The sequence below is a fragment of the Gymnoscopelus microlampas genome (genome assembly GCF_963454915.1).
Source record: "Gymnoscopelus microlampas genome assembly, chromosome: 21".
Taxonomy (NCBI): Eukaryota; Metazoa; Chordata; class Actinopteri; order Myctophiformes; family Myctophidae; genus Gymnoscopelus; species Gymnoscopelus microlampas.
In genome coordinates, this window is record NC_139958.1 from 17,273,853 (window position 1) to 17,298,852 (window position 25,000).

The window sequence follows — 25,000 nt, forward strand, 5'->3', positions numbered from 1 at the left end:
TTTTAGATATTCTTATTCATACTAGTGTTTATTTCCATTCAAGTCTACAGTATTCAGTATATGTCATCTATTTCAACAGTTTTTCTGTCCTGGAGAAAGAAAAAAAACACTTATTTTACTGTGACACGCTCGACCAAAATCAATTAGAAGACAAAGAGAGCATTATCTTTTATTTTATTTGTTGTCCCATACAAACAGAAATATGAGATTTTTCGCTGTCTAGCTGCATGCATGAGACGTTTTGAGACAAAACACACATTCTTGTGTGAAAATATGTGTTAATGAAAACATAGTACATAAAAATAATACTGATATGCTGAGATTGATTTTGGTTGAACGTGTCACAATAAAACACAAGCGTTTTTCTTTCTCTTTAACCTATGTTAAAATAAATGAACATACTGGATATACAGTGCTGTTTCCCGACCCACTTTGTCACCGTGCGCTCTGTTGTGCACGTGGCTACAAACACATGACATCGCCAACAGACTGTAACGAGGATTAGTGTCACCATCCACTGTCACAAGTATGATTGTTTAATTTTTATTTATCTTTAAATGTACGTATGATGAAATGAAATGAAATGAAATGCTCTTTCTCTCTCTGTCTCTCTTTCTCCCCCCCCCCCCCCCCCTCTCGCTCTCTCTCTCTCTCTCTCTCTGTCTCTCTCTCTCGCTCTCTCTCCTGGGCTATTAATCAGTCTGTGCCAGTCTGATGTAACCACAGTCTTTGGGGACGCACCGGTACAGTCTGTCCACTCTTCTCCACTCACGCTGTAAAATCACGAGTGTTCATTTTAACTCTGAGACTCTAAATATGCGTAGAACCAGAAAAGTGCACTACTCAGAGAACTCCACCAGGCCGGGTTGCCTATACCCAGGGGCTGTGTCAGGGCAGGGTGCAGCCGCCAGGACAAGAGGAAGAAATAGAGTTTGTACGACAGACATTTGGTGTTTGGGTCTGATTCATGTTGCGTTCATGACATATGCCGTTATTTTTGTAAGAAATAGGCCCCACCCACAAATTTGTGAACGCAATTACAGTTCAAATGGTGTGGAGTATCAGTCATAGTCATATGAATGACAAAACCATGTGTTCCTTAAGTTGGTTGAAAAGCCAGTCAAAAGTCAGTGACATTTGAAGCATTTTTGACGGGCGAAAGCATAATCCCCACCATCGGTCGTTCTGGCATAGCGGAGATAATAAACAAACAAGGACAAGGTGGATTCTGACAATGTATTTGTTCATTTAAAACCACTACCTATTTCTTCTACTGGTAAAGTTATGGCATCATCATTGTCGCTTGTTACACTAACATTGAATGGTGACCCATCAATTTCTGTATGCATGCAGGCGCGCAAAGCGCGCGCACACACACACACACACACACACACACACACACACACACACACACACACACACACACACACACACACACACACACACACACACACACACACACACACACACACACACACACACACACACACACACACACACACCATTGTCAGTCTATCAGCAGCCATCATGACGAATGTTGTCTGTTTTCTATTTCACCCCCCTTCTTCAAAAGACCCCTAATACCTCCTGATAAGAAAGAAAGAAAGAAAAAGAAAGAAAGAAAGAAAGGTTGGTAGGTAGGGAGGCATGCAGGCAGGTAGGAGTTAAGGAAGTAAGGAAGTAAGTAACTAAGTAACTAAGTAAGTAAGGAAGGAAGGAAGGGAGACAGAAAGAAAGAAAGAAAGAAAGAAAGAAAGAAAGGAAGAAAGAAAAGTCAGATTCATTTCAGAACCCTGCAGAGTGTTGAAGTAATCAGGTCTTTGATGTCAGATCTTTTATTAATCCAGTGTGTTCTAAATAAAACCGTCCTGATTGTGTTTTTGGCAGTGAGCTTCTAGCTTCCATATGTTGACTATTAGATGTCTGCTTCAAATCCTCAGTCTTAATTTAACCCTGAGAGTTCGCAATTGTAACCAAATGGACCCATAATGGGTCCATTTGGTTGCAGTTGTGAACAACTTTCAGAATTACAAATGGATAAATGAACACTGAGGATTTTACTGTATGTGTGGTTTGGTGAGAGGATTACGAAACGTAATTTTCTCACTTTCTGTGTGTGTGTGTGTGTGTGTGTGTGTGTGTGTGTGTGTGTGTGTGTGTGTGTGTGTGTGTGTGTGTGTGTGTGTGTGTGTGTGTTTAGCACTGTTTTATTTTTGGTGAGTTTTCTCACTTTGGGTTATCATAAAGTCTCATTTGACTGTTCTTCTGTTTTGTTTTTGAAACGTTTTGTTTATTTAAGACGTGTGTGAAAACCATGTTCTGGACAATTAGTGGCAGAGGATGAGTGATTAGAGCTGTTTAATTTGATCCTTAATGGATTTGTCTGCCTCATTTTCAGCATTGTGTTTGTTTTGGTTTAAAGAGAGCCCTGTGTGACCTTTTAAAAACAATGAGGCAAAAACAAAATAAAAATGTGAATTATATAAATCAACCATTAAAGTTTTAAAACTGAATGAATGAATCAGGACAGTACAATTCTTAACATCAAAAAGGACTTTCAGAAACACATACTGTAGTATAGTCTATAGTACTGTCCTAGAGTATATATATAAAGGCTCCATGTTTACAGTCAGAGTTAAACTAACACTCACAATTCTACTGTTTGTGTGTGCAGGAAGACAGGCAGTCACACAGACAGGAAGGGAGACAGATTTTCTTTTCTTTTTTTTTGTGAGACAGGGGAACACAGGAGGCCTAAAGCCTGATCCTTATTAAGTTTTTATGTGGATCATAAGGCACAGCGCGATCAGATTCAGATGTCGAGAAACCCTCTCAAACGTTTGAACCGTTGGAGGTGCGCTTGATTTAACCCATTTAGACCGGGAACGCATCTATGTCATTTTATAGATTTATTTGAGCTATTCAAAAAATAGCAGATATACAAGCGAGCTTGGAGATCTGCTATTTTCAAAAGAAGAAAATCTTGAAAATGTGCAAATCTTTGAATAGATATTTTTAAAGCAAACATTTTTAACTCAAATCTTTGCTTCAGGGGACTCAACAAATGTCTTCTAAATCCTACAGTTTTTTTGAAAAAACGTATGTTTCTATATCAGTGGTTCTCAAACTTTTTCCACCAAAATGATATGTATTTGGCCGCGGACCCCCATATCAAAATACGTTGTTCCAGGGACCTCCCCAAAGATTTGAGTTAAAAATGTTTGCCTGAAAAATATATTCAAAGATGTGCACACATTTTCACGATTTTTCAAAAATAGCAGATCCACAAGCTCATGAGCTCATGAGCTTGTAGAGCTCATGAGCTTGTAGATCTGCTATTTTTCAATAGCCAAAGACATCTTAAAATGACACACAGATGCGTTCCCGGTCTTAATGGGTTAAGCTGTCAGCTGCTTGGAACAATGTGGAAAGTGGTAACATCACTGCACCCTATATAGCCTTGTCTTTACTCGCTCTCTCTTCATGTAGAACGCTGTCCATTAAGTATTGATAGCAGTTGGGAGAGGGAGGAGTTCCATCTCCTTACATTTGACAGGATGTGAAGAATGTGAAAGATGAAATCAGTTTCTTCACTCTCGGTGATAAATTAAAACTCCGGGGTTTTGCTCTCTGTGTGAAGTGTCTCGTTTTGCGTGCAGATGTGAATGATTTTTGTCTTGAGATCTTGAGATGTGATTAGTTAAACGTGTTTAATTCAACAGGACACACACACACACACAACAGTCAGACATATTGACTGTATTCAATTAAATTCAATACGACTATGTGTCTATACCTTAGACACAACATCCATTCAGACAGTAGACTATACATTAGACACAACATCCATTCAGACAGTAGACTATACATTAGACACAACATCCATTCAGACAGTAGACTCTACATTAGACACAACATCTATTCAGACAGTAGACTATACATTAGACACAACATCTATTCAGACAGTAGACTATATATTAGACACAACATCCATTCAGACAGTAGACTATACAGTAGACACAACATCAAATCACATGGGGGAAAAAGCTCCAGTAATTTGTAGATAGCATTACTGTTTTACTCCAAACAACTGTTGATATAACATTAGTCGGACGTAGTGTTGGGGTACAATCATTTTCACAAAAGTAACACAAAGGATTATCAATTATGTGACACAGTTTAGCAGTGCCTGCCTCTGTGTCTCTCACAGTAAACACAACTGTTAAAGGTGATCATTTTTGTGTCACAAAGTGATGGAATTAGCTTTGAGCCAAACAGTCCTCAGTGCCTTGTGTACGGTCACTGCGGGTCACAACAAAATGTTCCCACACCCATGCTGGTCCCTGATCAAATCCCTCTAGTCTCCTCTCTCCTACGCTGTCTCCCTCTCAGCTGTCCTACTGTCTGTCTCTCCTACGCTGCCTCCCACTCAGCTGACCTACTGTATGGTCTGTCTCTCCTACACTGTCTGCCTCTCAGCTTTCCTACTGTCTGTCTCTCCTACACTGTCTGCCTCTCAGCTTTCCTACTGTCTGTCTCTTCTACACTGTCTGCCTTTCAGCTTTCCTACTGTCTGTCTCTTCTACACTGTCTGCCTCTCAGCTTTCCTACTGTCTGTCTCTTCTACACTGTCTGCCTCTCAGCTTTCCTACTGTCTGTCTCTTCTACACTGTCTAGTAGTAGTAGTAGTAGTATTGATAATAGATTATGATGTACATGGATTAATGTTTTCTGTATAATGCATCTTTAAATTAAACAGACTAGTCCAGTGTTTACTCGGGAACGCTGCAAGTTGAAAATGCATGCCCCACCAGAGTACCCATTTGTCTGTCTGTGACCCTTTCATGCCCATATATGGAGATTTCTGTATCTATCTCTCTGTGTGCCTTTTATTCCCATATATGAACTTCCATGTCAGCTATATGCTCAAATATGGAGTCCAGGCCAGTATATGATGTCAGTACTATGACGTCATACTATGTTGCCATATTGATGACATCAGGGTTCTCCATATATGGTGATTTGTGGTTTTATAGATATATTTTTGGAGATCTGTTGATCCGACCGACCTCCCTCTCGGCGCATCACTCCCCGGGTCCTCGGTGATGCACGAGTTTGAAGTCGTCGAGCCCATATATGGGCATGTATGCACATAAGAGGGCTTGGAGCGCGCAGGGGCGTAAGTGACATTTTCAGAATTTTACAGGAGACCTTTTCCTTGATTGTAATTATTTAAAAAAACATACAAAATCTATATTTTAAAATGCGATCTTTGTAGCCTAATCTGCAATCTGTATGCAAGTAGGCTATAGATAGTTTAACATTTTGTTTGTTTTCAATTAAATAATTACAATCAATGGAAAGCTCTCTTGTAAAATTCTGAAAATGTCACTCACGCCCTTTGCGCTCCAAGCCCTCGATATATGGGCATACGAGTCGGATCGGAGGTTCTGACCAGATAAGTTGAGTTCAGATAAGGTTAGATCAGATAGGTTAAGAGTCAGACCAGATGTACAATAAGTTAAGATCAAACCAGATGAGTTAATACCAGATAAGATAATCTTAATAGGTCTTCTCACAGGTTTAGTCATGATTGAACTGACATTCCCAGGTGCACTGGCACCTCTTAAGATGGCTGCTAAATTAAGTTGGACCACGTTGTCATAGAAACAAGCATCTTTGAGGTCTGTGTGTGTGTGTGTGTGTGTGTGTGTGTGTGTGTGTGTGTGTGTGTGTGTGTGTGTGTGTGTGTGTGCATGTGCGTGTGCGTGTTAGACAGAGAGAGAGAGACATATATTTCAGTGATGCACGTTTTGCGGTAGCAAATAAATACTTTTCCATATTATTCCACCTTTGTTTAATAGTAGTAGTTGTAGAAGTAGTATTGTAGTAGTAAGTAGTAAGTAGTATAGTAGTAATAGTAGTAGTAGTAGTAGTAGTAGTAGTTGATGTTGATGTTGTAGTTGTAATTAGTGTACTCATAAAGTAATAGTTCTGAATATTTCTGAAAGTAACAAATCATGTTATAATGATATATTCACCATAATTGAATAATAGTAATTATGAATAGTGGTAACTAAAGGCTTATAAGTGGCTACTATACCTGTAAGCAGTGTCTATTTTGAAATGTGAATAATATATAAAATTAAGTTTGTTTATGTTAACTGAATGTCTTACTTACATTTACACTCTATGAATCAGCAACCACTTCAAAACTTTTTATATGTATTTTTAACCTCATTAAACCTGGCGTTCATTTTTTGGACATCATCGTCATTATAAGCGAACATTTCTGAAAGGTCTTCAAAAATAGATGAGCGACAAGCTCACAAACGAGTCGCAATGTGAGCCGATCTACATGAGCATGTAGATCAGCTGTTTTTTTTCAAAAGGACCCGTAAAGAGAAAGAGAGACGTACAAAAAACGAAACACTACAGACGGAAAGAAAATAAGAAAGAGAGATGGAGGAGAAGAATGAAAGACAGATTGATTCACCTTCATCAACATCCTTTTTTTCCCTTCTTTCAGTATTAAAATTCAACGGCCGCCATCTTGTTTTGTTTTTTGGCATCGGTAGCAGGAGGCATGGGCAGCCTGTGCGTTACCCGGGCAACGGCAGCCCCTCTTCACTGTTTGCCCCCCCCCCCCACGCGTGCACACACACATACACACACACACACACACACACACACACACACACACACACACGCATGAAGGCACACACACCTCGACATTCCAGCTGTAGCTTGTTGTCGTTTTTGTTGTTCTTGTCAACTTTCCAACTTGCTCCGTCTCACAGCATGTGTGTGTGTGTGTGTGTGTGTGTGTGTGTGTGTGTGTGTGTGTGTGTGTGTGTGTGTGTGTGTGTGTGTGTGTGTGCGTGTGCGTGTGTGTGTGTGCGTGCGTGCACGCATTGGCAGCCATTTTAGATTCAGTTTCAGTCATTGGCATTTCCTCTCTATGCAGAGTGTTAAGAGTGTTTGTTTAATGAATGTATAGATATCTAGAATGTATAAATACATATATTTAAATATCAGTATCATTATCATTATTATTATTGCCATTATTATTATTACATTTCATAATTTGTATGTAATAATTTTAGCATGACACATTCTGCACATGCATAGAATGACATTTATATTTAACGTTATCATGAGGGGTTCATTATTTTCCACTGTCGGTGGGACACGTTCTGAGCTCCTACACCTGCTATCTGTGGCACACCGTCCACAGGACAGAATACAAAGACTGGCACCTCCTTTACCTGGTGTGCTACAGGGGGTGCTCCTTCCATTCCGACATCTCACCACTCCGACTAGTGGCTTCCGCGTGCGGTTAAGATTAGGGTTAGGGTTAGGTATAGGGTTAGTCAACGTAGGAAAGGCGACATGTCGGAAAGGAGAAATGCACCCGTGCTACAGTACATACAATTACCTAAAGTCAAAAGAAAGGATCAGTGATAATGTACAAATACTTACTCCTGGACCTGGTTCTCCAACTGATGCACTTAACCACCTAAACCCCATTATGGTCTGACCGGAGTCCCTCAGGGTTCTTTTCTGTTTTCTGTTATTGTGGGGAAAACTTTCGCAGAAAATAGCCGATCGACAAGCTCAGCGCAACGCGTTGTGAGCTTGTCGATCAGCTATTTTCTGCGAAGGTTTTCCCTCAGATCTTTTTACCAAAATATTTTTTGGTAAGAAATAAAATAAAAAAGGAAGGAAAGATTTATATTCTGATAGTAATCATTGCTTTAGGGTGCCGTCACACCAAAGTTTAATTCCACCTATGAGGGCGGATTCTGCCGATGCTTTTCAATGGGAACAGAGCCGAAAATAGCCGATGCAAGCTCACAACGACTCACGTTTAAAAAATGTTGCTTCTTTTTATTAGGTAATCTTTGACAATTTGGACAATTTTTATAGTCTGTTGCCTTTTCACGTTTGTATTTACTTCCTTTATAGGGGTATTCAAAAGATCTTAAAAGTCCATAAATTGTCACTTAAGAAAGGTGCAGATACCCTGTCTTAATCTGTATGTTTTTTGTGTTTTCTTGTTTACTGTTGAGTGAGAAAACAATGTTGCACATATAAGGCCAGTCCACACCAATGCAACTCCTTGCAACTATTATCCCAAATGGCAGGTGCAAGGAGTTGCATTGGTATGGACTGGCCTTAAGAAGCAAATCCTCCCCCCATGCCCCACCCTCCATATCATTTGGGGGGCCCGACTCACAGTTTGAGAACCACTGGCTTATGGAATGATGGCTTACGCAAAAACACATTTCTTTACATCTGTAAACCAATGATGTGAAGTCTATTCTGATTCTGATATGGGTTGCCTCCAAGTGATGGTGCGGCTCTGATGGCTTCATAGATGTGTCGGCACTATCATCAGTGTTTTTACATAGACACATAACAGATAACTAACAGTCAGCATATCTATGGGAATAAATACAGCTATTTAACACTCATGTTAACAACAGAATTTCACTTAACAGCACCTTTAACTGTTAAACAATAACCCTTCACGGTTTCTGAATAAACAGTTGTGTCAACGCAAAATCGCTAAGTGGCGAGCTGTCTCTACACACACTATAATATACTGTACACACACACACACACACACACACACACACACACACACACACACACACACACACACACACACACACACACACACACACACACACACACACACACACACACACACACACACACACAATCACACACACAGCCGCGCCGAATGAGTGCTGATTGGACTGTAAGGTGTTGGAATGTGGGAACCAATCAGAGGCAGGGAACAGCCAAGCAGACTGATACCCAGCACAGCTGCTCCAATCATGTCGATGGCTCCACACACTAGAATATGCATAAACACACACACACACACACACACACACACACACACACACACACACACACACACACACACACACACACACACATCTTATCATGTCATTCTGTGCTTTTTATAAATGTCTAAACAGGTTATTCATCTTTGGGTGAGTTATTACATTTTGGTTTAAGTTTGACGATGCATTGTAATACGTATGCATACACATAATTACACACATACAACTATAGGTGAAAGTGAGCACTTCATGGGTCCAGACAACGCTGTCTCACAAAAAGTCGTATTTTGACTTTTTGGGACAATTTTGACCAATTGTTAACATGCGACGTGAAGTGTGGGCCAAAAGTCAGAATATGACTTTCGGGGAATATATCATTTACTTTTTTTTTTACTGATCTTCATAAACTCTGAGTACTGTAGTTCCGCGTTGCTAAACGCGGAAGTCCCGAAAAGTCAACTTATGCCTTTTTTAACCCCCTTCACGTCACATGTTGTAGTCACAATATTACTTTTGGGGAGTGAGACAGTGTTGGTCCAGACAGTCTACTGAGTACTGACATCTTCACGTTTACCTTACACTTTTTTTGGCATTATTCTACCACTACCTTTCAGGTGTTTGTATGCGTGAATAAAGTATTTGCGTAACAGGCGTGAATGAAACTCCATCTCTCTCTCTCTCTCTCTGTTTCTCTCTGTCTCTCAGTGATAGTCTGTCTAAAACTTGGAGGTTATTATTAATTACTTCATCAATTGATTATTTATAAAACCAATTAAAGAGCTGTCAGCCAGCCAACTGGCTACCTCACAACTCTCTCTCTCTCTCTCTCTCTCTCTCTCTCTCTCTCTCTCTCTCTCTCTCTCTCTCTCTCTCTCTCTCTCTCTCTCTCTCTCTCCATCGCTATCTCCTCTTTCTTTCTCTGTCTGTCCCCTCTTGCTTTGTTTCCCTCTCTATCAATATATCTCTCTTTACATGTGCACAAATGCACGCACACACACGAGCGCGCACACGCACGCACGCACGCACGCCACTTTGAATTGAAGAGAGAAAGAGGGGTGGGGGGTCCACGTGTCTAGTGCAAAAACCCTTTTCCACTCGCTTGTAAATCCAGTATTCTACTGGTATTTTTTATTTTGCAATGTATATCTGATCTGCTACTTTTGATGCTTTTGTGTGACACTTGCAGAATGTGTATCAAGTAGGACGTTATTTACCACAAAAAATACACAAAAAGTTATGGAGATAAGAGGTTTCTGCCCGACAACAACGATATATTGCACACACAGGTGTTGTATCCAATTATGATGCAAACAAGCAACACAACTCCTTTCAGTATGTTGTGTGTGTAGGGAGTGTGAGAGAGAGAGAGAGAATGAGAGAGAGAGCGAGAGAGAGAGAGAGAGAGAGAGAGCGAGAGAGCAAGCGAGAGAGACAGAGCTGCAACCATAGTGGGGAGTTAAATTAGCCGGCCTGCCAGCCTGCAGATGGATATTTATTGCTATTGGTCCCCAAATACATATTTTATCATCCCTAAAGGCCTAGTCCCGCGTGTTTATGGACACCTCCCGCACGAGAATTAAGTGTTTTACCCGTTATATTCACACCCATTCATATATATGCAATTTGCACATGCATTTGTATCCAGCGAAATGTTATGGTCTTCCAGTGGAAAAGGCACTTAAGTGAGTGCATGCGTGCAGTACAGTGCATGCATGCATCTACTGTGTATGTTTGTGTGCATTTCACTGTGTTTGGGTATTTACCTGTGAGTGTGCGTGTGCGTGTGCGTGTGTGTGCGTGTGCATGTGCGTATGTGTGTGTGCGTGTGTGTGTGTGTGTGTGTGTGAGAGAGAGCGTGTGCGTGTAGCATTCTCTTGGTACGCGGGACCATGTGTGTGCAGGTTCTTCTTAATGAGTGCTGGCAGTCTGCAGCACATGGCAGTAATTAAATCAAAGGAAATTGGCAAAAAAAAAAAAAAAAAAAAGGAGGAGGGGGAACAAAAGTCTGTGTCCAGTTAGCCAGAGCAACTCCTCGTACCTTGAAAGGAGAAACGCTCCACTAATAAAAGCAGAGTGGAAGAGACTCGTTAAAGCCCTGTCACCTGTGGGACATTCTTCTGTTCTGGTGCCAAACCTGTGTGCCCAAATTATGCCTCCACCCCACCGCACCCCACCCCACCCCACCCTACTGCACCGCGCCGCATGCATGCACGCACACACACGCATGGACGCACGCACAAAAGCACAAAATAAAACCTCAGTGTTCATTTAACTCTAACACCTTGTATGTCCAAAACGGTTGCTTTTCTGGAAATGGAAAAAATAAATAACCAATGTTGAACCAAATGTTCCAGTGGTCCTTGTAGTTGTATTAGGACCCAAGGGAGTGATGAGTCAAATGGGAAATCGGTCGGATCAGCAGATCTTAAAAAATGATCAATAAAACTGCAAACCCCCATATATGGAGTAAATTGATGTTGTCAATATGGCGTCATAGTACTGACATCATAGACTGACCTGGATTCCATATTTGAGCATGCCTGACACGAATCTCCATATACTGTATGGGAATAAAAGGGACAGACAGATACAGAAATCACCATATGGGCATAAAAGGGACACAGACAGTCAGACGGGTACAACGGATAGTCCAACCGGCTATTGCATAACCGGTTGGGCTAACTTGCATCATTCGTGACTAGGCCGCTGCCCAACGAGCACTCTTGCTAGTTCTGGTCTAGTATTCTCGAATAGCCTACCTCTCATAACATAATGTTGTGAATCCATAGCGTCATTGTGCCATTCTTTATCTGTTATCCACGCTGATAAATATATCATGTAACACACTGGCATGCATATGCCATTATTAAATAATAACCTTACTGAGAATGAGCATATGAATTAAGTTGATATGTCAAGATATCATAGATAAATCTGTTTGACATTAGACTACAGTGAGCCTGACCACAGTAACGGCCATGCACTGTGTTGTTGTGGGACAACTCTCGTTTCAACGTTTCGGTAAGCAGAGAGCTTTTTTTTCACTCGTGTTTCCTGACATCACTATATCACATTATTAATGCTGCTCCCGTAGATTTTAAGCGTGCATGCTTTCACTTCATTGAGGACATTTTTTCAGGGCAGGTTTTGTCGCTAGAAAAGCATTCTGTGCCTCTTCTGCTCTCCGCCACCTACAGTAGATAGGAATGCGCCATGGCACAACCAGGTTCTCATAGTTCTCGAAAACTATATAAAAACACATTAATGAAACCCAAAACTCTGGTTTTGTTAATGTAATGCCCAAAACTCACCTATTACTAATTCAGGGCCATTAGCATCATGTTTAATGTAATATAGCATGCAACAGTTCATATCACTTTGTATTATCAACTCACAAATGATTGATGATTTATCTCAACACAGATTTTTTTACGACGCGGCTTCATAGGAGCAAGCCATCTAGAAATGGGTCTGCATGTCTGTCTGTGAGTCTGTGTGTCTGTGAGTATGTTGACTGTCTGTTTATCGGGGGTAATCTTGCAAACCGCTCGACCGATCAGCACCAGATTTCTTGTGCACAGCGACAGTAGGTAGTAAGAAAGCACCGCCACGCATTATTCTTCTAAATTCATTTTAAATGTTTTGAAATATTTAAAGGGGTGTTATTGATATAATTTTTTGTGTTATTGATATAATTTTTTATGTCAATAAGTGTACCAATTTCATCCAATCGGGAGAGAGAACGCATACAGGACGCAGGATAAACTACTGAATTTGGAAGCGATGCAACAAAACTAATTTGGAACTGAAACATTATCAAATTGAAGCTGATAAATTGGACTTTTCTTGCTATATCTCTGGATACGACAAGCCAAATGTGTCCAGTTTCATGTTGATTGTGTGTTAGGAATAGGATAGGTCACCAGTTACGGTTAGCTTGCCATTGATCAGAATGGTTTCGGCTGGAAAGTGACAGTAGTATTCAGTAGTTCAGGGGTCTTGAGAGATGAAACAGCGACCCCCACTACAATTGTGTTGCAGATTAAACGTTTTCATAGATTTCACAGATAGCTTCATAGACTTTTTTGACAGCACTGTCATCAGTGTATGTTCGATTCACGTTAATGTGTATTTTCAGACCTTTACCAATACTTAGTAAACATGTCCTTTCATTCTGTACTTACTTACTTACTTAACTTAATCCTCTTCGTGCTGGATAGCACATAAGGTCTTCACCAATGAACGCCAATGCTGTCTGTCTACTGCCCAGTGCTGCACTTGGCCCCAGGTCCATTCTGTACTTGGTCTGCTCTTTTTCCCTCTACACCAAACCTCTTTGCCGAAAAGAGGCGATGGACAAGCTCACAACGCCTCGTCACTGCGAGGCGCTGTAAGCTTGTAGATCTGCTATTTTTGGCCAAAGTTCTCCTCGGAATAGGGGTGCTAGGGTTCAAGTGGTTAATGTAAGAATAAAAAAAATATCCTATCACACAGAGATTTGGCGGTCCCTTGTAGTAACTCTGAGAACCCCCTAGGTGTCCCTGACCCCCCGTTGAAGACCCCTGCACTAGATCCAAGGAGAACAGCTGTGCAAATTGAAGTTGGTAGGCATGCATAGCAACATTATGTGTTTTGTGTGACGTCAGAGCAAAGCTGTGTCAAACGTGACAGTATATATTCACACTCATAACTTTGATTTAGCTGAATCTCGGTTGGTTTTATTTCCTGTATTCTGACTTCGTTTCTCGGATCTAGACACCATGGAATTACGAATCGTTTTGATCGTTCTGTTTTCTGTGATTGTGCTCACCTGTGCACATGAAATCAAATATGATGACTGTGGATCTCCTTCTGGAAAAGTGTCTCTGGTTGATGTCCGTCCATGTCCTCGTCAACCGTGCAGACTTCGCAGAGGGCAGAACTACAGGATCCAAGTGACATTCACCAGTAGCGTGAAGAGCCAATCAAGCAAAGCGTTTGTCCATGGAATTATTTTGGGACTTGGAGAAGTACCATTCCAGATCCCCAATGACGATGGCTGCAAATCTGGAATTAAGTGCCCCATTGAAGAGCAGAAGACCTATGACTATGTGATGGAGCTACCTGTGCTCACATCGTATCCCCCATTGAAGGTGACCATCAAATGGGAACTGAAGGATGATACCAACAGCAAGTTATTCTGCGTTAAGTTCCCAGTTTGGATTGTGTAAGCTGTTCACAGTTCAATATTGCTGTGGTGAATAAAGTACAAATTGGAATGGACCAGAAACTCGCCATGCCAGATGACTCCTATGTGTTGCAGTACTTAATAATCTCTGCATGTACCTCCACGCTGGACCTCCGGTGTACTTTGTAAATATTTCCTTTTTTTGCTGGCCTCAAGGAGGATTATCAAGGAGGTGAAGAGGAACGACCTGACAGTGATTCAGTTTTAATGATTTCAAAAAGAGTCAATACACAGAGGCACAATGATGAAGATGCTCAAAGAGTATGGTGTCCCTCCCAACCTACTCAGAGCCATAACATATATAACCCCAGAATGAACATCCTGGCAGGGTGTTGCAAGGGATCCCTCACCACCTTCCTGGTCTAGAGGAGCAAAAACGTGGCTTCACTATTACACCTAGGAGGTCTAGACGACACCCTGCTGTAGTCTTAACAGAAAGACTATGCAGATGATATCTGCATGTGGGCCAGGTGCTCCTGGCCAGAGTGGCCTCAGAGTGTGCCTTGCGCTGAATGCAAAGACAACCAGGTTATCCCCTATAACACCCTCCTGGACCATTTACCTGTAATGACAAAGGAGGTGATGCGCTAAACCATGTCAGCATTGCCTCCTGAGAGCATATGTAAAGTCAGACTTTAAATGCCAGGGCTCCCGGACCATCCACCTCTAATGACAACAGGAGGCAATGCGCTGAAAGAAGTCATATACTTTAGATATCTGGGCTCATGGGTCAACTTGGCAGAGCAAGACCTCAAAGTGAGGAAAGCGCTTGCTTGGAGAACTATGAATGGCATGGCCAATGTGTGGAAGTCTAACCTCCCCGCCATATCAAGCTCAGCTCCTCAGCGACTAGAGGACTTTCGCTGGGCCCTGACGCCTGCCCTACAGAATTCTCTGGATGGGTGCTACACCAGAATGCCACGTGCACTGCATGCAGTAGTAAACATTTACTATTACGTACTATTGACGTTGTTGTAGTGCAGTACTTTGTGGACCGCACAAATCTGCCTTTTGATACTTGTACTTGTATGAGTAGTGACAAAGAAACCTGATTCCGAGTGAGTAGATAACAGGACAGGAGAATGACGGCTGCCCATTCACCACAGGAAGCCCCCTAGACAGCAAATTGTGCTAAGAGAGCCAACACATGGGCATCAATCACCAGGGCCCACACCTACTGTACCTACAGTACGTGGACGTAAATGGTGCATTTATATAGCGCTTTTATCCAAAGCGCTTTACATTGATTGTGCCATTAACCCATTCACACACATTCATACACAGATGGCGGAGGAAACCATGCAAGGCACCAACCTGCTCATCGGGAGCAATTAGGGGTTCAGCGTCTTGCTCAAGGATACTTCGACACTAACTCTAGGGGAGCGCCCCAGCCCGGGATCGAACTGGGAACCTTGCGGTTTTCCAGTTCACTCTACCCGGCCACTCTCTACCCCTGAGCCACTGCCGCCCCTACGTACTAAAGAAAGATGCAGGGACAGAAAGTACTGGTGAGCAAGCCACATATATAGAGGATCGAGATTGTCATGTCGTCCGACTTGTCAACAGTTGATGCAGCCACTTGAGCCACTTGACTTATTTTTTTTTCCCCTATTCTCCCTTTTTTCCCAATTTAGTCATTATGCCGATTCTTGCTTTTACAAAGTCAATGGGCAAGAGTAAGACCCACCACCCTCCTGGCGGGGATTTAAAATAAACAGTGAGCCTACTTAATAAATACATATACAAATAGATGGCAACACCATGCAGAGAACATGTTCAAGGCAACTAGACAGAAGGGAAAGACTTTATGCCCATGGAGATCCCTTGTCATCAGTATTTGGCCTGCCCACCCACATATGGGCATGCTCATAATACAGTATAGGCATATCAGATGGATTGGCGGTTCTGGATGACTGGATTTACATACATGCCTATATATGGGCGTATCGGTCGTATTAGTGCATATCACCAACAGAGGATACATAATGTCATAACGATTACTTACATTAATGGCATCATTGCAGATCTCCACATTTGAGCATTTCTGATTAGTGGAACGGTGGGCGGTGGATCTGAGATTAGGAATTCACAAAATGTGAATTCTGTCTGTATGTCTGTCTGTATCTTGTGCACGCTGCCAGCAGGCCAAGGACCTCTCATGTTTTTCAGTCACGTGTGCAAGCTGTCCGTACACTACTTGCCAATTACACCTGTCCAGAGAGACACAGGGACAAACAAACAGTTTAGTGCAAGCCGAGTCTTGTCCACACACATACAACGCAGTCTGAGCTGTCATTTGTCTGAGAGAATGACAGAGAGAGCTAAAGAATTAGTGTATATATGAAGACAGTAGAGACAGGATTTACAAATGTCCATACTTCTTCTGACAAAGAACTCGCAAAGCAAGCCTGACCCAGTGACAACCCAACACGTTACATTTCACATCGTGACCTACCTAATCACCATTCCATTATAAAGGCATTTTAATTATTCTCAAAGAGACTTCCTTGTAGGTTTGTCTTTTTCTATTGATGTTTATATCTATCCCCATTCAACGAGCGTGTCAAACAATCTCATGTTTTGAGTCCAGGAAGCACCCCTACGCAAACAGTTTTTGATTTCTGTTTAATTTGTCCAGTTTTGTGTTGGTTGTGTGTAGTGTGTGTAGGTCACCAGATAAAGTTTGCTTGCAGTTTGATTAGAACAGTTTTGGCTGGAAAGTGGCTTAGGATTCAGTGGATCAAGAAGAACAACTGTGCAAATCGGCATTGGTAGGCATGCATGGCAACAGTTTGTATTGTGTGTGATGTTAGACAAGAGCTCTGTCAAGACTATATAAGGTCTAAAGAGAGACAGAGATGCGACAAGCATTCTCAGTTAGAGTTGTGTTTTGGTGTCATGATACCGACTTCAGTTGTTCTGAAGATCATTTGTTTTAGTTGTTGTTGGACATTTACCAATTACATTTGTAGATTCACAGAATTCAGAAGCAGTGGGTGACTGAGGAGCGGAACGCTGACCCTTTCCGGTTTCCAGACGGCTGCTCCTGAGCCACAGCCACTCCTAGATGGGTTCAGTAAGAGAGATGATGGGGCTGTTAAGAGAGACAAACTATATGTTGTTATGGTTCCTTTTGATTCCCTTTGCAGTGGTTCAGGCCCAGCACTGTGTTTGGTATGGTCAGTGTGGAAAATCAGGAAAGGCAGGAAATTACAACTGTAATTACACCGGTCCGCCCATAGCGATGCCTTCTGAGGGAAAAGAACTAATCAAGGAGCTGTGTCCTGGATATGACTATGGAGACCGACGCTTGTGCTGTGATGAAGCCCAGCTCAAATCTCTCCAAGAGAACAGCAACATGCTATATGGGATACTTGGTCGGTGCCCTGCCTGTTTTTTCAACGTGATGAACATGTTCTGTGAGTTGACCTGCAGCCCCAGACAAAGTCAGTTTATGAATGCCACCCGGTTCACACCAGAACCAGAACTCAACAAGACCAACGTGGCGGAAGTGCAGTACTACATTGGACAGACATTTGCTAATGCCATGTTTGATTCTTGTAAGGATGTGCATTTCCAAGGCATTAGGGCCATGGCAATGCTCTGTGGTGGTATTGCAGTCGAGGACTGCAGACCCTCCCACATGCTCCAGTACATGTTCAACAACGATATGGTTCCGCCTCCTTTCCCCATAGACCCCATATTATCTGATGTCCCAGTGTCTGGCTTCAATCCTATGAACAACATGACATTCACCTGCGCAGAGCACCTGGAAGATGGCTTGGGTCCCTGTTCCTGCCAGGACTGCCCCGATGTATGCCCCAAGCCGGTTCCCCCTCATTTGCCTCCTCCCTGGACAATCTTTGGCATCGATGCCATGTTTGTAATCGTGTGCATCTCTTCTGTGGCCTTCCTCTTCATCTTCATTGCTGCTGTGCTGGGAGCCTGGTGGTACAGGAAAAGAACTTCTGAATATGGCACTTCACTGGACAGCAATAACCCACTGTCTCTGAAAAACGACAACCCTGATCAAGATGCGTCACGCTGGGAAATGCTTGGGGAGCGCTTTGAGAATGCCATGCGGCTCTTCTTCACAGCCTGGGGCTCTTTCTGTGTGCGGAGGCCCCTGCTGGTTACACTGACCACCCTGGTCATGGTTGCAGCCGCCTTGTCAGGACTGGTGTACATGACCATCATCACTGACCCTGTTGAGCTCTGGTCGGCCCCTAATAGCCGAGCACGCCAAGAGAAGGACTTCTTTGACAGCCACTTTGGACCCTTCTTCAGAATCGAGCATCTCATCATCACCACACCGCTCGACAGCACCTTCATCCATCAGTCCGAAGATGGGCTCGATGTGCCTTTTGGAGCCATCTTTGACAAGAGCATCTTACAACAGGTGCTGGATTTGCAGCTTGAAATCGAGGGCCTTGTGGCCGAGTACCATGGGCAGAGCGTGACCCTCAACGATATTTGTATGGCTCCTCTGGCCCCGTACAATGATAACTGTGCCATCTTCAGCGTGTTCAACTACTTCCAGAATAACCCCACTGAGCTAGATTACTTTCACGATAAATTCCTCGAGTGTACCACTTCTCCACTGACCCTTGATTGTTTAGGCACCTTCGGAGGCCCAGTGTTCCCCCATCTGTCTCTGGGGGGTTACGATGACCAAAACTACAACAACGCCACAGCCTTAGTGATCATGTTCCCTGTCAACAACTACCATAATGACACTGTCAAGCTGGGTAAAGCTAAGGCATGGGAGGAGGAGTTCATCCGCTTTCTGAAAAGCTACAGCAATCCCAACCTTATCGTAGCATTTAACGCAGAGAGAAGTGTAGAGGATGAGATTGACAGGCAAAGCAACAGTGACATCAGCACCATAGCACTCAGCAACGGCATTATGTTAATGTACATATCCCTGGCTCTTGGTCATATTCACAGCCTCAGGCGACTGTTGGTGGACTCTAAGATCTCTCTTGCGATAGCCGGTGTCCTGATTGTGCTGATCTCTGTGGCCTGCTCCCTGGGCATCTTCAGCTACGCTGGGGTCCCACTCACCCTCATCATCATCGAGGTCATCCCCTTCCTGGTGCTGACTGTTGGCGTGGACAACATTTTCATCTTGGTGCAGGCGTACCAGAGGGATGAGCGCAGGGATCAGGAAGAGCTGCACCAGCAGATCGGTCGTATCTTCGGAGACGTAGCCCCCACCATGCTCCTGTGCTCCCTGTCTGAGACTGTGGTCTTCTTCCTTGGATCCATGTCTAACATTCCGGCGGTGAGGACTTTCTCTATGTTTTCCGGCTTGGCCATCTTTGTTAATTTACTGATGCAGATCAGCTGCTTCATCAGCCTGCTTGGCTTGGATGTCAGAAGGCAGGAGGAGAATCGTCTGGATATAATTTGCTGTGTGAAACTTCCAGAAGATCAGGGAGAAAAGACGGATGGCTTCCTTTTCCGCTTCTTCAGGAAGAAATATGCCCCCTTTATCCTCGGGGAGTGGGTTCGGCCCATAGTAGTAGCAGTGTTTGTGGGGTTGACCTTCTTTAGTATTGCTGTGGTGAATAAAGTAGAGATCGGCATGGACCAGAAACTCGCCATGCCAGATGACTCCCATGTGTTGCAGTACTTTAATAACCTGAGCATGTACCTCCACGCTGGACCTCCGGTGTACTTTGTGGTGGAGGAGGGGGTCAATTACAGCAGCGTGGATGGTCAGAACACTGTGTGTGGAGGAGTGGGCTGCAACAACAACTCCCTGGTCCTGCAGGTCCACTCTTCCTCTCTCATCAGCGACTACACTGCTATTACCTCCACACCATTCTCCTGGATCGATGACTACTTTGACTGGTTGCATCCCTTGTCGGGTTGCTGTAAATACTTTAACTCCACGGGTGCATTCTGCAACTCCTCAGTGGAGAATGCAGAGTGTGTTAACTGTCTAGAAAGTACCGCCAGAAAAGTTAGGCCTGAAGGGGAAGACTTCTTGCGGTTCCTACCCATGTTTCTGTCCGACATCCCCACCCAAAAATGTCCGAAAGGTGGCAGTGCGCTCTACAGCACAGCGGTGGACCTGCATCCAAATGGCGCAGGTGTAGGAGCCACCCACTTCATGGCCGACCACACCATCCTGAAAGATTCACCAGACTTCATAAACGCCCTGAAGGCGGCCCGTGCTCTGGCTGACAACATAACACAGGCTGTGGGCCACAAAGTTTTCCCTTACAGTGTATTCTACGTGTTCTATGAGCAGTACCTGACCATGGCTCACGATACGACCGTGAGCCTGTGCGTGTCACTGGTGGCCATTTTTGTAGTGTCCGTGGTGTTGCTGGGCTTTGAGTTGCTGGCAGCCATGCTCGTCACCGTCACCATCACTATGATCCTGCTCAACATGGTTGGGGTCATGTGGCTGTGGGGCATCAGCCTCAATGCCGTGTCCCTGGTCAACCTTGTCATGAGCTGCGGCATCTCCGTAGAGTTCTGTAGTCACATTGTGCGGGCCTTCTCCCAAAGCATGAAGAGCAACAGGGTGGAGCGCGCCGAGGAGGCTCTGGCCGGCATGGGCAGCTCAGTGTTCACTGGGATCACAATAGCCAAGTTTGGTGGCATCCTGGTTCTGGCCCTGTCCAAATCCAAGATCTTCCAGATCTTCTACTTCCGCATGTACCTGGCCATAGTGCTGCTGGGGGCCATGCACGGACTCGTCTTCCTGCCTGTGCTGCTCAGCTATGTAGGTCCTTCTATGAACAAAGCCAAGGTGTTGGCCGCCAACAAGCGCGGCACAGGGTTGACCTCCTCAGACACTGCAAGAGAGAGCGTGTGAGAGAACTCAAGTGGCTTCTGTGATTACCGACACAATGTATGCAATATCACCACTACAACGATTCACGGAATGAAGTCAGGAAACCACTACTTGAGAAAAAGAGGGCTTTTGTAAGCTTATACTTATACTTACCTGATTTTTTTAAATGAATGACAAAAAAAACATACAGACAGACACATGCACTGGGGCAAAAACATAATCTCCTCCCTCTGGCTTGGCGGAGATAATAATAATGAGAAATATGAAATGTGTGTGTGCATATATAAAGACATCACGGTTGTAAAATTAAGTAAAATAAAATACCTAGGAGTGCATAATGGTGTGTGATATGAAGAGTAGCGTGTACCTGCACGCTGGACGCCAGCCTAGATGGACAGAACACAGTGTGTGGAAGAGTGGGTTGCGACAACAACTCTGATCCACCAGGTCCACTCTGTCTCTACATCCTCCTGGATGGTTGACTGGGTGAAGCCCTAGTCATCCTGCTGTCAATATGTCAGCTCCACGACCATGGGTACATGCTGCAACCACTCAGTGGTGAGTCCATATGTGCTCACAGTGGGAAACAGAAGCCTGAAGATGAAGACTTGTCTCCCAAGACAACTGGGGGACAGGTGTTTTTTCCCCCTCTCTCTGTCTCTTTTTTTCCTTATATGTTTTTTGCTGGTGGTGCATGTTACAGGGGAGTGCATATAGTTTGTGCTGTGAAGTGTAAGCTCACCATGAACACTATATATATATATATAGTTTTTTTTTTATAATAAACTTACTTCCATCCTATTTGTTCCTGGGCGTAGAGAAATAAAACTGAAAGTTATTGTCCATGCAGTTCTCAGAATGCCTTTTATCTTTTTTTCCCTTTTTTAAACCTTCTGCCCTCCTGGTAGAGATAACAAAAAAAATGTTGGACCATAATGATGTGTTCCTTTATTATATTCCTTACCACCATCGCCCCTTGCCTTTTCATACACTCACACAACCCCAAAACATTGTCATCACATGACCTAGACAGACAGAAAGATAGAGGGAGTAACGACATGGAATTCCTGGTGTGCGGTGTGTGCTCTACTGAGAGCGCTTTTTTAATTTGCTTAATTCTCTTAATTCACACCATAATGTGTGTGATTTGTAAGTACATTTTCAAACATCTGAAAACAGTACTGGCAAAAATATACATATATATTCAAATATATAGCTGTCATCGGCATGTTTCAAAACCTTATCATGGTTGCACTTACCGTAAATCACATTAAAATGATAAGTCATTTTAACATCCTATTTGCAGTGCTCATTTGTGTACCTTTTTTATACACGTGGGAAAGAGTAAACGAGTGGATCGTTGCTGTTGGATGGAAACCTCATTTTCTCCAAAACGGCTACTTTTCAGGCTTCAAATTCAAAGTATGGAATTCATTTACGGAAAAACACAAAAAGTAAAAAATATGGAGATATGAGGTTTCTGCCTCTTATCTCCAGCAACGAGATATGATAAAACAAAGGGAAGGAGAGAGGCAGAGAGAGTAGATTAAGTGAATGTGGATTCACCCCGGTGGTCCGTTTCAGGCTTTGGGTCTAATCCCGACATAATACACCCTGTCTCTCTGCCTCTCTTTCACATGTCAGCCTTTCTTTTGTCGGGGTGCGTTGAATTCGATGGCGGGGGTGGTGCCAGCCGGGTGGGTGGCTGCAGATCACAGTCAGGCAGTGCGCATTCAGATAGCCCCACACTGAAGAGCCAAACACACTCCTTCTTTTGACGGGTGGATGCGTGTTGTTGGGGGGCTTTTTTTAGGTGCTCGCTCGGTTGTAGGCTGCTTTGTGTGTGTGTGTGTGTGTGTGTGTGTGTGTGTGTGTGTGTGCGTGTGCGTGTGTGTGTGTGTGCGCCCGTAACATATCCTCACATAGCGGTTCATATGTTATTTTATGTAAAGATGTTATACTTTTTTTTATGAGTGATCGTATGGAATGTGCAGCAACAGGAGCCCCGGCAGTTAATTTACCTTGACCTTTGACTTTAATTGAGTTGTCATGACACTAATGCCATTAAGCTACTGTATATGGTCATGATGTACAGTAAAACTCCTTTGGGTCCAGTTATCAATTCTCTCTATACTTTATATAGAACCATTGGAGGCTACAACATATAATGCCATGCGTTGTGAGCTTGTAGATCGGCTAATTTTGCCACAGTATATTTGAACATTTAGAAAGTTTGTATGAACCACGTGAACCATTGCGTCCCTATTTTGGGGCAAACATTCGCCGAAAAATACAATTACGCGTTGCAACGCAATGCGTTGTGAGCTTATAGATGGGCTGTTTTGCAACGTGCTATTTACATTTATGACTAATAAAGTATTCAATCAATCAATCAACCCGCCATATAGGATTCAAATGGTTCAAGAGGTTGAACTCTTTTTATTTGGCATTAGTAAATAAAGAATTATGAGAGTGTAATAACCTATTTTAGAGGCTTTTTTGCCATGAGATTTCAACTTTGCGTTTGCACAGCACTAGCCAACATGGCAAACTGTGAACGGTCATTGTTAACCCATTAAATCCAGGAACGCATCTGTGTAACCACTTAAACCATTATTTTGTAATTTGGGTATTCAAAAATAGCAGATATACAAGCTCATAGCGCGGCACCGAGTGCTGCGCTATAAGCTTGAAGATCTGCTTTTTTTTTATCGTGAATATTTGTGCAAATCTTCCAGGGACCCCCTGAAGCACAGATCGGAGTTAAGAATGTTCGCTTTAAACACAAATATTCACGATTTCCCCCCCAAAAAATAGCAGATCTACAAGCTCACATGCGGCACTCGGTGCCACGCTATGAGCTTATACATCTGCAATTCTTTTGAATGGGCAAAGAAATAAAATGACACAAGATTCTCTCCCGGTCTAAATGGTTTAATACATCTGATTGCAGGTGCATTGAGCTGGTATGGATGCCACATTATACACACGTAAACAGTGATTTGTTACATTGTAACATTGTTGTTTGTACTACAAAGTGGTTGATCAGACTAATCGATTTAGTCTATTATAAAAACATCTATGTTTCTGTGTTTTTGTTACATATAAAAAGGATTATTAAAAAAAAAACTGCTTCTCAATTATTTGCTTAAATGAAAGATGTATCGATATAATAGTAGGCAAGAAAATAATTGACATCGAGCTGTTGGGCCGGGCGTTGTCATTTGCATTCTTGCATGAAGTGTTGGTATGTTTCTTTAGTCCTTCAATTAATCAAATCTTTAAAATGCTCTAAAATGTCCTCACAATTAAAATGACAATATTTACACTTGGTAGTAAGACATCTTATTCCATTCCTATCACAGTCATAAACACACACACACAGTTCGCTTTCTCCTGGCTTTCTCTGGGTTGATTGAATGGAATTAGTGGTCAATCAAAGCTTGGTGGCTTTAGTGAATGTCTGATACTTTTATGTTTTGGCTCCTGGATGAATGGTGGCCATCTTGACTTAAATGCACAGTAATAATAGAATGGATCACTTTTATTCTAATTTAGTCTTCTCTTCTCTTCTCTCCTCTTGCACACAATAAAATCCTGAGTAGTGATTTAACAGTATACAGTATACAAATAGAACCAAATTGTAGCTGTCAAACTGGACCCATTTGTACACTCTCAGAGTGAGAGGAGAGGAGAGGAGGACCATTTTACATCTCAGTACATCAGGGGTCTTAAACAGGGGGTCCGGGACCCCTAGGGAGTCCTCAGAGTTACTGCAGGGGGGTCCGCCAAATCTTTGTGTGATATGATTTTTGAGTGGTGCCGAAGGCAACCACTCCTATACATGACTTTGTCCGTGTGTCCGTATGTATGTATGTATGTATGTCCACAAACATTGATGACAACATCAATACGGGGGTCAATACGGGGCTCATCAAAGGCACCACTCACTTCACACAGGGTGTGATTTTTTATTTTACCTTAACCTTATAGCGTCCCTTTTCTGAGGAGAACTTTAGCCAAAAATAGCCGATCTACAAGCTCACAACGTGGATCGGCTATTTTTGGCAAAGAGGAATAGGTGTAGAGGAGAAAAAAGAGCAG

At 43.0% G+C, this 25,000-nt stretch overlaps 2 protein-coding genes and 1 long non-coding RNA gene across 6 annotated transcripts in view; all 3 read left to right on the forward strand.

Moving 5' to 3' along the window:
• Positions 1–25,000, forward strand: part of LOC311038063 — a 332,539-nt gene that overhangs the window by 188,979 nt on the left and 118,560 nt on the right. The gene's annotated exons all lie outside the window — the stretch shown is intronic.
• Positions 1–25,000, forward strand: part of tcf4 (transcription factor 4) — a 192,254-nt gene that overhangs the window by 112,676 nt on the left and 54,578 nt on the right. The gene's annotated exons all lie outside the window — the stretch shown is intronic.
• Positions 14,869–20,917, forward strand: LOC311037254 (NPC intracellular cholesterol transporter 1-like; the record flags this gene model as incomplete). The annotated part of the gene is made up of 2 exons (XM_084046377.1): positions 14,869–15,007; positions 17,235–20,917. 2 exons carry the CDS (start codon positions 14,869–14,871, stop codon positions 20,915–20,917), a joined length of 3,822 nt encoding a protein of 1,273 aa, XP_083902503.1.